The sequence below is a fragment of the Rattus norvegicus genome, chromosome 5 (assembly GCF_021556685.1).
Source record: "Rattus norvegicus strain SHRSP/BbbUtx chromosome 5, alternate assembly SHRSP_T2T, whole genome shotgun sequence".
NCBI classification, from domain to species: Eukaryota; Metazoa; Chordata; class Mammalia; order Rodentia; family Muridae; genus Rattus; species Rattus norvegicus.
In genome coordinates, this window is record NC_141538.1 from 65045631 (window position 1) to 65060591 (window position 14961).

Sequence of the window (14961 nt, forward strand, 5' to 3'; positions counted from 1 at the left end):
GGAAGCTAGTCTAATGACTTCTTTAAAAACAAAACAAAACACTAATAGGTTAATAATGGTGATTTTCTCTGAATTACTTGTTGGGGTCCAGGTCTGTGTTACTTTTCTTTGTATCTTCTGTATCTAACTCCAATCCTGTTGTAACAGGTAAAGTTACCACTGAGACTGATAGATAATACACTTCCTAATTCCTGCCTCTTTCTGAGAACTGGCTCGGGGCACACAATAGAAGGCAGGTAGGGGCTGCACCATCCCTGGAATGCCATGCATTCCCTAAATCACATGCTGTGGCTTAGAGTTTACCAGAAGGATTGTGGGGCTGTCTGGCTTTCTGAAGCGCAAGACACTGAGAAGGTGAAGTTTCACCTTTAGGAACGTTCTGGTCATTTTTATGTTTGGGTTTGATTGATCCTCAGTACTTCAAAAAGATTGCTTTGACTGACTCGGAGAACAGAGTAGAAGGAATGGACTGGAAGCCATTGGAACTTGGGTGCCCACAGACAGCTGATGAGAAGACATCCAGCCTGGAATGTTCTCAAGTAGGGACCAAGGCAAGAAAGAAAGGCCAACATGTCTGGTAGGTTTTGGCCTAAAAAGTAGGAAAGATGAGTGGTCACTGGCTTCTATAGAGAAGCTCTGCTAGGGTTCGTAAAGACACAGGAAACAGGGATGACCTGTCTGGGACTGCAAAAGAAACCAAGAATACTGGAACAAAAAGACTGCCAGATGAGGGATGGGTACAAAGACAGAGTAAGATGGCCTAGACAGAAGGGACCCATGCTCAGCCATGGGGCTGCAAGGTGAGCTTATAGCAAAATTCTAAAAGACGGCTCACTCAGTTCTCCACTAAGACAGATGTCAATCCTGACGCAATCTTTCTAAAACCTGCGTCCGTCCATGCAACAGCTCTGTTCAGAACGTCCTGCTGGCTTCCTACTTCAAGTCCTAGTGAAAGATCTCTCCTACACCCACAAGGCTCAACTTCTCTCCCTGTTCCACACCCCTCAGCGCCCACCTGCCCTGCCCAAACATGTGGCCCTCTACACTGTCCCTTGAGCAACGCTGCCAGCTCTTGCCTCCCTCCTCCTGCCTGGCCCTTCTCTGTGCTATTCTTTGAGAGATACAGCTCACACCACCTGGCCCTGTAGTTAAGTCCCTCCGATGAATCTCTTTAAAAGGGCATCCAGCCCAAACACAGCCACTTTAGGGTCCCTATCCTACATACCCCCAGGGGGAGTGAGGCATCCATGCTTGGTGCATGGCTCTGTTCCCACCATCTACACAGAGCAGTACCCAGCATGTAGCACCTCTAAGCAAGAGATGCTGAATGAATAAAAGAGGACACATCGACGAGGCCGTCATCATTCCAGTTGGAGACTTGGGGCTCAGCCAGCAAAGGTAGCTCAGAGGACTTTTCCACCTTCCAACACACACACAAACACACACACACACACACACACACACACACACACACACACACACACACCCCGTCATAGCTACCTCTTCCTTCTAAGCCTGGGGAAGCCACTATGTGACCATTAGTTACTGTAAGCACCTCCCCAGGGTCATGAATAACCCATCATCTCTGAGACCCACTCCCTAAGCTTCTCCTTTCCATCACGATGAGCAATCCAGAGCTCCCCTTGGAGAGAAGAGAAACTGAATGACCAAGAGGAAAAGTCAGTCCTTCCTGCCTCGGCATTGAGAAAGTTCACGCTTCTCAGGAAGTCAGCACCTCTGACTCTGAAAGTGAAACAGTAACAGAAATATTACTGGAAAATACCAAACAGGAAGCCAGGGAAAATTCCATTGTGGACACGAAGGCCCTCCGTCCATGTGCCTCAATCATCTCGGCAAAGTGTTTCAGAATCAAAACATAGGAAGAAACGGAGCTCAATCAGGCTGTCACCCTTCCTGCCGACTCAGGCTCTGGCCAAGCTGCCTCCACACCCTGACTCAGAGGGCACCGGACTCAGAGAGGCAGGGCAGGGCAGGGCAGGACAGAACTCCAGCACCTTCCAGCACCCCAAAGCAGATCTGAGAGGCCAGGGAGTTACAGGTATCAAAGCTGACTGTGGAATAATTACAAGAATGTAGAACCAGTCCTTGTGGGGGTCTGGGGAGATGGCAAAGGGCAAAACAAACTGCAACGCTATCAAAGCGGGCCCAACCAACAGGTGCCATCAACCAGCCTAGCTTTCAGCTGTAAAGCCATTAAGTCTCAGGCTTGGAGGTGGGATGGGTGCGGGGGGGGGGGGGGGGGTTGGGGGGATGTGCACTTGAGCACATACACACCTGAAAAAGTTGGTTTTTTTCCAGGGATCAAAATCAGGTTGCTGAGCCATCTCCCTGTTGTCCCCAAGTCCAGATTTATGTTGTTTTGTTTTGGTTGGTTTAGTTTGGTTGGTTGGTTTTTTAATGACCAAAGCTGACCTTTGCTTCAATGGTTCTGCAACACAACTTAAGCTCAGCAGGGGAGGGTTTGGCTGCAAGACCAGAGGAAGCCACACCTGCTTCAGATTTGCCTTTTAAAGCCAAGGTACAGCCCAGCAACACTTTAGGAGCAGGGAGAGGATGAGGATCAAGTCCTGAGGTTAAATCCTAAGGCCAAGTCCAAGGTTTAGTCCTGCTCCCTAGAGGGTCTAATCAGGGGAGGCAGTCACCCGATCTCCTTTTAGGAAACCTATGTTCTTTCTGGATATGGGCAGAGGTACCACTAGCTTTCATCTTAAAGCAGAGCACACACAGCCCAGCCGATCCCTTGGGGGAGGGAAGGTCTGGTGTTAGAATGAGAAGACATGACAGTTACAAGACACACATTCTTGTGCAGCTGTCCTGTGGGATGAGCCTCTTCTGTGTGCAGAATTTCTCTATAACTCAAGGGCAGCATTAACATCTCCTTCATGGAACTTGGCAGCAGACGGGAGAGAGTCCAGCTGTGGGTCAAAACAAGGAAGGAGCTAAGGAGAGCATTTGGTGGGGAGGGAGGGGAAACACGACAGCCATAGTTGTCAACAGCTGGGCCTTCTCATGGAGCAGCTAGTGGAAAGAAAGCACATGGGTGGCGGACTCAGAATGCACAGTGTGCACCTTGTCGTCATCCTTAAAAGCTCTGACATTAGGTTCATCACTAACGTCTCTAAACCTCAGTGTCTTTATCGGTAAGATGGGCTGACGGTCCCCACAGCAGATGAATAGCCCTGAATGCCAGGAATGTCTTGCCTACATCCCTTCCCCTTGCCCAATTCCGCCTTTCTTCCCGAATCTCGGCCTTGTGTTGTGACTTGCTGGGTCAACAGCATTCAAAGGAACAATGTCCTAGATTCAAACCTCAAGAATGCTCAAGGGCTCCTGCCTTTTCTTGGAACCCTGCCCTGCCATATAGGAGCACGTGCTGAAGAATGGGGGCCAATACTGAAACACAGCTGAACAGCACAGCTCAAGACCACCCTGGCCAGAGTGAGCTCCATCAAGACCAGAATGACACTGGGTGTTTGGTGCCTGGGTAGAAAACTATAACCCACAGGCAGGCCAGCCGCCTGGCTTTGAAAAATAAAGTTTTATCAGAATACAAGTATTCCTACTAAGACTGTCTTTAGATAAAATGGCAGAGCTAACCCGCTGTGATGGAGACCATCTCAAACCAGAAAAACATTTACTGCCTGGCTCTGGCCCTTTAAAAAAAAAAAGAGTTGGCTGACCTCTAAGGCTGGAGTGACATGACACCAAGCAACAGCTGATACAGTATCTGGACCTAGAACCTAGAACGGCTGTGAGGACTTTGTGACCAAGGAAGTGTTACAATGAAGCCTCCTGGGGAATTAACACTGGGAGCAGTTTTGACACATTTCTCTCACTCAAGGGTTGGGACATGGATGGGCAACCTGTCTTCCGCCATCAACTCTGGTCCTAACCTTTTCCAAAAAAGGACATTTTAAGGACTGGAGAAGATGGCTATCAATCAAATAGAAATGGCTGACACTTCGACCCAGGCTTCATTGATCCGGACTAGTGATTTTATGTGAAAAAGATCAATGACAGGTCAGCTCCCCTGCATCAAGCTTGCATCCCATTCTGACGAAGGTAAGGCCCTTGCACCTGCCTGTTGGGCCCAGCACTCAGCATGGGAGCCTTGCTCCTCAGTTCCCTGTGCAAGCAGTCAGGCCTTCCCTCACCAGTCAGCTCAAATGGCTCCCTCCTTCAACTGCCAGTTTTCAGGCTGGTCCAGCCTTCTGGATGCATGTCAGCCCTTCCTTAGGTTCTGATACTGCCTCAGGCTTGTTCATTTATTGATACCCAAGGGACGTTGTTTCCAGAACTTTTCTGGAATACCACAAACCAAGGGTGGTTATGTCTCCTATATAAAATAACACAGTAGACCAGGCACCGTGGCATACATCTTTAACCCAGACCTTAGAAGACAAAGACAGGAGGATCTCTGTGGGTTCAAGGCTGGCCTGGTCTACACAGTCAATCCCTGTCTCAAACTAGAATAAAAAGGGGAAAAGCACAAGGTTTTGGCTTTCACATACTTTAAATACTGTCTGGCTGACTTATAAGACCTAATACAAAGTAAAATACTACACAGTTACTCAATTGTTTCTGGCTTAGGAAATAAGAAAACACAAAACTCTGTATGGGTCAGTAATTTTGTTTCAATTTGGAGGCAAAGTTCTGGGGATTGCATTCAAGGCCTGGCAATTGTGTGTGCAAAACTTTCCTGTAAGATTGAAGCATTCTATCCTTCAGGACTCCTTATTTGAACTTGCTTCAGGAAGTCCCTGAAACAGACCAAACTCATTAGGCCCCTCCTCACCAGAGTAAGCTAAGAACCCCACCTCAGAAGAAAGCTAGCTTTAGCTGCAAAGGTTTTCAGAGAAGAAAAGCCTCAACGACTTGAGTTTTGAGTGTTGCGTATACCCGGGAAAGGTTTTGCCACGCAATATTAGAGTATACTAGACAAATAAATACTCTATCACTAAGCAACAACTCAGCCCTCTCTTTTTTCCTTTTTTTACTTTTTTTAATTTTCTGTGTTTGGCCTGTATGCTAACTATGCACTATGTATGTGCCTGAACCCCACAGAGGCCAAAAGAGGGCACTGAACCCCTTGAAAGTAGAGTGCAGATGTTCGTGAGCTGTGTGAGCTCTATATGGGTGCAGAGAATTGAACCTAGGTCCTCTGGAGAGCAGAGTACCCTAAACCACTGAGCCACATCTCCAGACCCAGTCTTCTTACATTTGACTTTGAGACAAGGTCTAAGTTGCCTGGACTGGCCTTGAACACGTTAGCCCAGGTAGGCTTTGAATTTATAAGTCTTCTGACTCAGCTTCCAGAGTAGCTGGGAAAACAGACCTGGCTTTCTCTGCCCCCATTTAAGTGGCAGGTGGTTATGGTTAAGACCACAGACAGCAGCAGAAACAGGGTATATAACCTGCTGTACCCTCCGTGGTCACACACTTGCTTTCCTCTGAATTCCCTGTGCCTAGCAAAGAACTCAGAAACTGCTAGGTGCTTTGTCGTGGTGGGTGTGTGTGAGTGTGTGTGTGTGTGTGTTGTTAAAAATTATTATTCACTCGGATTGGAAAATGTGTTATTTAACACAATTCTGTAGATGATGATAATATACCAAGTGTTGGTACACGTTAGCATGTATTAAAAACCTGGGAAAACTGAAGTCATGATGAATTCTTGACTTTCTCAGGTGTACTGGAAACACCACTTAATTATGACAAAAGAAACAAGACCAGCAGAAAACATAACTGGATGAGACCGGTTTGGCTGCCAAGGAGGGGTCAACTTTTTTCCCCCCAAACAGCATGTCTGAAGAAATATTAGCTCTACCTACAGAACCTACCTCTCCCAGGACTCGGGGGCTCCCCACCTCTCACCTGAAGTATATTACAATGGCCCTCTAACTGGGTCATTGCCCCCAGACTCCTAATTAAGGCTTTAAGTATCACCTTCCCTGGGTCAAAGTCTACATGGACTCCTCTGTTTAAAAACTCACTTGGAAGACCCAAACTGAAGCCCCCACCCACCTCTGCTATACACTGTTGCCTCTCCTTTCCCAAGCAAGACCCACTGCATATGAGCTCTGGCTTCCAAGGACACATCCCACAGTGAGGTTTTACCATCGTGAGCACAAGTACACACAGAAGTCCCCTTACAGCCTGAAGTCATCCCATCCTATTTAAATCCCACTTTGGTCTCTAGGTTCACCTTAAACCCCTACTTCCTAGGAAAAAACCTCCCCAAGTCCTCAGGACAAAAATCACCGTGTGGGGGTTGGGTGGGTGGGGTGTAGGAACGAAAACTCACATCCACTTCCTGCAGAATCTCAGACCTCCGCCTCCTCCCCAACTCCACTCACTCACGCCTTATCTCTGAGCACAGAGATGGTTACTAAGTTATATTAGGAGGAATCTGGAACAGTGAAAAGGCTCTTTTTCCAAGAACAACTGTAAAGGAAAACACCCCATTGGAGATGTTGCGGTGGTGGAGTGGGACGTGGCCAGGTGACATGTCCCTGGACTCTCACCTGGAAGAACAGGTGGATAACTTAAGTATGCAAGAGAGGAAAGGGTTCAAGTATACAGGGGCAGAAACGGGACCCCAAAGCTGAGTCATGGTATGAACAGCTCTGGAAGATGACTGCACTAGCCAGCAGCCACATTGCATGCCACAGGAACTCTCTCTCAGCTCAAGCCTGGGGTGAAAGCTAGACACTGGTGCTGGCCAATTCTCTGAGGGCTAGGCTGCCCCAGGGTAAGTGGGATTTTCCTGACGCTATTGTTGGGGACTGAAGACAGGTTCGGGATGTTCAGAGCTGGATCACAGTAGGTCTGGCTTCCCAAATGCTGTCTGCTAGAAATAATGTGAAAACCAGATTGCCATAGGACTGCCAGATGGGGAGGTACTGGCCACATACTGAGTTGGCAACGGGCACCTGCAGCCTGTATCCAAAGTGGTCTTGGCCAGAAGACCTGGGAATTAGGTGGAGAAGAGTGGGACCCAAGACCAGAAGGAGCAATCACCCAGACAGTTGTCAAAAGGCTAATTCTCAAGGCTCCCACCAGAACTGTGGGGAGTCACACGTTTCAGGGAATGAACGCATTAGGGTTGGAACAGTAAGAATTTAAGAGCTAGGATGGAGAAGCGCTGTGAAGTATTGCCTTCTAACCATGGGCGGCCATTGTACTCACAAACTCACAGCAACTACGGTCATCTACACAAGATCTACACAAGATCCATACAAGATCAAGCCTGTCAATAGTAATTCCGAGGGGAACCATGAGGCTCCACCCCTTGCTGGGGAGCTCTTGAGCTGGTAGTTTGCCCCATGCTATACAAGCAAACAGCATTAATTGGACACCAAAGGTGAATCTTACTTAAAAAAAAAAAAAAAAGATTAAGGTCAGAGCAGCAAGTGTTTGGGGGTGGGGCAGAGAGGGAGTGGGGAGCTAAGAGTGGACTCATCAAGATACATTGCATATATGTATGAAACTGTCCAAAAAATAGTCAATAAAACCAAATGTGCAGGGGTTTTTTGTTTTTTAAAGAAGTGGCAGAGGAGGGCTGAGGATGGAGCTCCCTTTGTAGAATTGCTTGCTTAGCATGTACAAAGAAAGCACTGGGTTCAATCTCCAGAAATGCATAAAACTAGACGTGGTCCATACTTGTAGTCCCCACAGTTGAGAGGTGGCAACACGTGCCTTTAGTCCCAGCTCTCAGGAAGCAGAGGCCAGCCTGGCCTATAAAGTGAGTTCCAGGCTAGCCAGGGCTACACAGAGGAATCCTGTCTCTAAAAACCAAATAGACAGTGAGAAGGGGGGGGGGGGGGCACAAACTCAAGCCCATCCTTGGCTACCTAGAGACTTTAAGGTCAGCCTTGTTTTCAGTCTTATCTCAGAAAATAAAGTACTGTCTCCACCAGCCTTCCAGGACACTTCGTGTCCCTCTCCCTTGCTGCCTCCCTTCCTCATGACAGAAGGAACATCTGGTAACTTCCTCCCTTGTCTCCCGGGAGAGACCACTTTTAAAAGATCAAAGCTTCAACATGAGAAAGGGAAACCAGCCCAGACAGTGTTTCTTTAAAACTGTATCCCCTTCCACCAGTCAACTCAGTTTACACATCCTTGGCCCAGGCCCTGCAACCCTTCTAGGGTCCAGTCCAACTCTAACATCTCAGTTCCAACCCCCAAAGCTTTATACCTGCAGGTCTCTCAAGCACCTTTCTCCAGTCTGAACACTACTGGCTCCAGCTCAACAATGGAGACCCCATTTAACACCAGGCCTCATCACAGGATGGCCTCTGTCACAGCACCCAACAGACATGTCCTGCACAGGATTCCCCTTCCAGCACCTGCTGGAGGAGAGCAAAGACCCATGGGAAATATGGTGTCAATGAAGCCAACTCTTGGGCACACTTGACATCCCAGCTACAAAATATGTTAACTAAGCACCTGTAAGTCTTAACTAACTGGGAAAAAAAAATGTTTACAACAATCTTGAAAGCAGCACAAAGACTTCAGAGAGAGCAGGCTGAACCACAAGCAGTAAACAAAGAAAGTCTGCCTGAGGGGCAGTGGTCTTGGGCAACAACAGGATGCTGAGTCAAGTGAGGTGGGCTGTAAACCTCTCTGGAAAGCTCTTTCCTCACTCTTACAGGTAAAAGCTGCAGGCTCTCCCAGTGAGCACACCAAACTCAGCCTGAGCCACATACAAAGCTGCAGGAGGCTTGCCTTCCGGAAACCATCAAACGGGAGCCCAATAGCGCAGCACTCATCAGGGACCTCTCTCTCCTATGGCCCCTATGGTGACTGTGTGAGTCACCAGGGCTTCTAGCTCACTGTTATCAGTATGCCATCTTGGGTACTTGGGAAGCTCGCAGAGTACGAGATTCCAAGGTGTGTGCCTACACCGTTACAGGGGACACACTAAGCTCCTTCAGGCTGCGCACACCATCCATCCTGGGTGGGCGACGCAGAATGACCCCAGGGAGAAGACCAGTCAGAAGACTTTCTCTGGAAGGCATCCTCCTCACCTCTCTCTCCCCCACCTCTCCCATAAAATAAAAAGAGCCCTTGCCAAGCACCCGCTGTGACAGGCAGAAAATGTCTCCCTGCTAGGATATCCAATCTCTATCAGTCCAGGCAAAAGTTTGAGCTCCCAAGGAGGGTGTGGGGGGAGAACACAGGCAGAGCAAAGGGGCCTGACAGCCAGGCAACCCTGCTCTAAAGCTCTCTCTCTCACACACACACTGGGCCTCAGATTTAATCAAAACACTGCCTCCAAAAGAAATAGGCAGAACAAGTATTTTTATGGGGGAAGGGATGCCAACTCCAGAGTGTGAAGGGAAGGAAGAGTAGAGGGGCCTGGCTGTAATTAACTCCCTTGTTATGAAGCAGGGAACAAGATGGTCTGGTAGATTGAGCAGGGGACTGTCACAAGGCTCCTTCTCTCCTGAAACAGTACTACAGGGATGGAATCAGGAAAGAAGTCTCTTAAGCAGACCGCCTGCGGAGCTGGGAGAGAGGGTAAATAGTCAGATGGCTAAGTTCTCTGGGAAGATGAACCTTTACACCGGAAAAGCCTGCGTGGGGGTTCCCAATACAAAAGGCCGCTTGGCTTCGGAAACCTGGCACGCAGAGTGGGACGTTTAGAAGCATTTACATACACACGGTCAGGGACTTCCAGTAAGGAAAACTATAACCCAGAGATTACCTTTCCGACTCTGGACTTCAATTCCCATCTGCATGTGGGAGGGGGGACCATTACTGGAACCCGGGGTAAACAAAAGTAAATGCTCTTTTAGGCCAGCCGCTGCTGACTTTACTAGGGGAGCTGGAAGGGCTGGCTGGGTATGTCTTCTGGGTAAAATTAGGCGGGGTGCTCTCGCTCTGGCTCTGGGATCCGTAAGGGTGCGTTTGGGGAGCAGAAACCAAAGAGACGGAGTCTAATTAACCATCTGGCAGAGTGAGCGCTGTAGCCTAGACCCCAGGATGCCAGAGCAAAGTTGGTGGAAGGGATGGGAAACGTGGCGGTGCCTCAGTTTCCCATGCGCACCAGTAGCTTTGGATCTTACCTTGTCTTTCTGACCAGCTCCGGTCTCCTCGGCGGCGCACTTGTTGAGCAATTTTTTGCCTCCGCAGGTCGTCGGGCTCCAGGTGCGGCCGCCAGAGCACACGCCTCCCGGAGGGTCCCCCGCAGCGCCCGCGCTCTCCACTTTGATGAGTCGGTGCTTAGGGGAGATGTAGCGCACCTCCGCCGGCGTGGCCGGCCGCCGCTCGCTGCTGCTCCGGTAGAGGTGCGGGGAGCCGGATGATGAGGATGAGGACGCGGCGGCGCCCGCTCCCGCCGCCGCACAGCAGCAGCCCGCAGCGCCTGCCGCCGCCGTGAAGGCGCGCTGGCCCCCGCCGGGGTCCCCGCCGCCGCCGCAGTAGTCCAGGCGGCACATGGCGCGCAGTTTGCGCAGCGACGAGCCCGGCCCGTTGTACGGGTCCTCGAAGTCGCGCTCCTTCTGCGCGCGGTAGGCGCGGATGAGGTCACTCGTGCTGCCGCTGTCGTCGGGCAAAGAGCCCGACGAGGCGGAGAAGCAGGCGGCGGCCGACCCACAGGACGCCGAGGACGCAGAGCAGGCCTGCGGCACGGCCTGCGGGGGCTGCTCGCGCCGCTCACCCCGGCGCCGCTGCTCGCGGTAGTCCGGCCTCGGCGGCTGCGGTGGACTCTTGGTCTTGCTGTTGCCTAAGCTGAAGTACTTGTTCAGCCACTTGGCCATGGCGAAGGGCCGCCTAGGGCCGCGGCGCGCGAGCCCCGTCCGCCGCCGCGGCCATTCGGGGGACAACACTGCCGCCCAGTCCCGCAGCGCCTCTGCCCCGGTGGGGGGCGTGCGGGGCACCGGTCGCCAAGTTCAAGTTCTCGCAGCCGCCGCCTCCTGCCGGCCGCCGCCCGGCTCTGGCCGCTGTTGCACAGCCCTCCGCCCCTGCTGCGCGCCGGCCGAGCTTCGGATCTCGCGCCCCTCACAGACGAGTCTCATAGGGCCCGGGGGCCGCCTAGAGCGGAAGGCCGGGCGCCCCCCGCCGTGCACACCCGCACCCAGCGCCCCCACCCTCGCGGAGCGCGCCCCTGCCCCGTGCGAGCCTCCGCCAGCTGCGGGCTTCTCGAGTGCACTGGGGCGAGCCCGGCCCCACCGCGGGTCAGAAAGCAAGAGAGCGAATGAGAGAGGCGGCCGGCGCCTGGCGGAGCCCGCGAGTCCCTGCCCGTCCCGGCGGCGCCTGGCGCTGCCGCTGCCTCTGCTGCCGCCTCCCGAGCCGCCGCGTGTGTGACACTCCGCCGCCAGAACCCGCCCTGCGCCGCGGTCCTGCCCCTTCCCGCAGGCCCCACCCCTCCACCAATGCCCCGCCTCCTCCTAGACCCCGCCTCCCGCGTGCGGTCAGGAACCTCCCCCCTGCTGCACGAGCCACCTCCTGCGGCCGCCTGGGCGCCAGCCCCTGGGTCGTGCCCGAGGGCGTCCTCGTCCTGCTGCTTGGCAGGCCCGGCCTCCCTCCAGCTGAGACTGCGGCTCCTGGAGGCCCGAACAGTCAGCACAGTCCTTGGGGGCCCGCGCGCCGTGCACTCTAGGAATGGATGCCCACCTTCGAGGTGATAGGCGGGCAGGACTAACGCACGACCTCTAGTTGACCGAGAGGACTGTGCAGGGGAGATACCCTTATTGAGAGAGTGCCTGTCTCTCTTCTCTTTAAAGGGACAGAGACTCCGGTTCAGCTTATCCGGTGCCGCGTCTTCGAAAAATTCTTTATGCTAATGAGTGTATTAGCAATCCAGATGACGGATGCGGACGCGATAGGTGGCTGGGACCAGGCGGGGCACCAATCCCGGAGCAAGGCTAAGGGGAGGTCGGAATGTTTGCTTACCTTTTCACCTTGTAGGAAGTGGGGCTTTAACCCTGTTCACTGCCAACTTAGTGGAACCAGCTATGTAAACATTTAACGCTTAAGGTTACCGGAGCTGGCGAGGCTCTATTTAATCCAGAGACAGTTTTACAGATGGAGAAACTGAGGCCCCGAGGTAAATTACATGAATAGACTTGGATACCCCCCTGTGATCTGGTGGCACTATAATGATGTACCTAAGACAATGTAGTTACTATTCCAAACGAGAAGAAACCCAGGCCAAAGAGGAGTGGCTTTCCTATGAATCTGCTCTCAGGGGGGTAGTGTGAGCCTTGTCAAGACCAAAATATTGCCTGAAAATGAGGTACTTGCCTTTTAGACCTAAGTTCTGTTTGGAACTTCTATTGGGCAACCCTCCCCCCTAACAACCCGCCACCGCCCGCTTTGAGTACCTCCTTTTGAGTACCTGGGAGCTGAACCATTCCTTTAGAATGCTGATTTGCGTAAAAAAGAGCACTGTGACCGTAATTTCACCTGTCACCTGTACATTATATATGAGTTTGGCACACTGGTTTTCCTGTGTCCTATAGGAGCAGTAACCTATTGAAATAGACAGTAAGTCCAGGAATCTGCTAGAGCTGGAGGTCAGGCTCTCATCCTGAGACTTCAGGACCTGGTGAGCCACAATGTACTTCTTCCAAGCTCCCCCTGGGGCCTACCAGGCTCAGGCCCCAGCAAGACTACACTGGAGAAAAACAGACCCAGGACTCTGAAGGCTCTGCTCTACCTACTCAGCCACGCACAGTCAGACTCCTTGCCTCTTGTGTTCCCTAAGGCCCCTTGAATGTTCCAAACCCCACTGTTAGCCCACACCCCAACAATCTCAGATAACAACATCACCACTTACTTCTACCCGAGACCTATTCATTTAGCATCCCTAGGAAACAGTCTTAAACTCTGCACACATGACAAAGCTGAACCTTTGGTGTCTGGAACACAGGGAGAGGCCCCAGAAGTCGATGCTAAGATGTTTATTTTGGGTATCCCTAGACTTAAATGTCTCAAATTACCCTTTAAATCCTCACTCTGCTGTACAAGCACTTAATCATCCTGCAGGGAGGGAGGCCCCAATTAAGAAAAAGAAAAAACCTGAAAGGCCAGGACATCCTTGTTTCAAGCCCCACCTCCAACCGGCTCCCTCCCTTCAGATTCTAGGCTCAGGAAGGAAAGGAGGCCAGATCCTGGCAGTAAGCCAGGCCACCTGGGCCAAGAACGCTGTCCCTAGGATCTGGAGGCCTGTTCCCCGTTCCCCACATGTGTGCTGCACATGGAAACATTATCTCGCTTTTCTGAAGGTTTAGGAAGAGAAGTTGTGTTTCACAACTTACTTTTCACATTCCGCTTTCAGCTGGCCACGGCGTCAAGAGTTGTCTCTCCTGTAATGCTTCTTCTGGGCTATAATTTGCAAGCCAGAATTATTGTAATGCTATAGTATTATGCCAAGAACTTCCAGAGTCCCTGGGTAACTGCCTGGCCCCTAAAACACTGTCTATAATTAACCCGAGTCAGTACCCCCGCAATCTGATCTTATTCCTGGCTTACAGATGGAGTGGCCGGCCTAAAGTGGTATTTACTTGATACAAGCAAGAAGTCTATGGGTGTTTTCCTCTGGGAACGTATAGAGACACACCTTCAGAGATGGAGTCAGAAATGGTAGTTCTGAAGAGAAACAGAGAATCTCCAGGAAGATGGTAAGGAAGCATCATGTCCAGTGTTTCGGGGGAGTCAGAATCTTGTGAGAAAATCATCGATACATCAGGGAGATGGACACACTCTCTCTCAATTCAGTCACAGCTTCTTGGGTTTACAGAGGGGAAACTGAGTCAAGAGGAACAGCTGCAATTGATAACCATTTTCAACCTATGTAATGCTGTAAATAAAGCCTCCCTTGCCCCCTCTCTTTGGTGTCAGAGATCCATAACAGGACTTCACATTTGGTGTACTACCGAGTTCTACTCCCCACCCCTGCTTTGACATTGTTGCTGTTCATGTCCCCCCTCCCTGCCCTGCCCCGGTTTTCATGGGGGCGGGGTGTGTAGATAGCAATGTTTCGGGTTCTGCCCTGTCTCAGCTTCCCCTATTAGACAGACCAAGGGCAACAGGCCAAACGTGGCAGCTGCTTTGTCTGTCCCTCCGTCTAGTACCAGGACAAAGAAATGGCATTTGTAGAGAGGCTCCAAATGATGTCACTAACTCCAGGGGTTCATCTACTCCTTATATAAAACACCATCCAGTCCACTGGAAGTCACCCCTCCAATCTTTGTGTTTGCAGCAGGGTCTCGGTTACCTCAAGCTGGACTCAGACTCATAAACTGAGTATGTTGGTGAGGCCAGCCTCAACTTCCTGTCCTCCTGCCTCCATCTCCCTGGCAGGGGGATAACAGGTGTGGACTATCACACCTGCCTTCTCTCTCTTTCTGGAGGGGAGCAGGGTCTTGCTATGTAGCCCTGGCTAATCTGGACTCCCTATAAGGATCAAGCTGGTTTTGAACTTGAAGCAGTCTCCCTGCTTTGGCCTCCCAAGTACTGGGTGTGCACCACCGTGCCTAGATAATGTATCAGATATTTCTGTCTATCTCCTGTCGGTATACCAGGCCTCAGAGGCACTGAGACAATTCAAATATCAGTTGTGTCTCTCCCTAGTAATTGATACAAGGCAAGACAAGGGCAGGGCAGGAGAATGGCTAAAGAAGACTGTGGTAGAAAGAACTTCTTTGAAAAGATACCTGGGATTACCTTGAATGAGTGGCATTTCATTTTTTTTCCCTTTAAGCAGGGCATCATGTAGTTCAGGCTGGCCTCAAACTTGCTATCTTGAGGAGGAGTCTGAATTGTTCTCTCTGCCTCCATTTCTCAAGCACTAGCACTAAAGGGATGCTGCTGTAGATGACCACTGTCTTGTAGGAATGGCTCTAGAGAACCCTCGCCCTTCCTTCACTTGGTCAGCGTGGAGCCTATTGTCTTTCCCTCTGTTTAGCTCATGTAGGCCTTCTACAATGGCTCTTG

At 51.2% G+C, this 14961-nt stretch overlaps 1 protein-coding gene across 1 annotated transcript in view; it reads right to left on the reverse strand.

Annotated features, from left to right (window-relative positions):
• Shb (SH2 domain containing adaptor protein B) overlaps window positions 1-11326 on the reverse strand; it is a 107541-nt gene extending 96215 nt beyond the window's left edge. The window contains 1 exon segment of the mRNA NM_001427398.1: window positions 10089-11326. Within this exon segment, the coding sequence (NP_001414327.1) occupies window positions 10089-10781 (693 nt within the window). The 5' untranslated portion in view covers window positions 10782-11326.
• Window positions 11327-14961: the final 3635 nt, after the last annotated feature.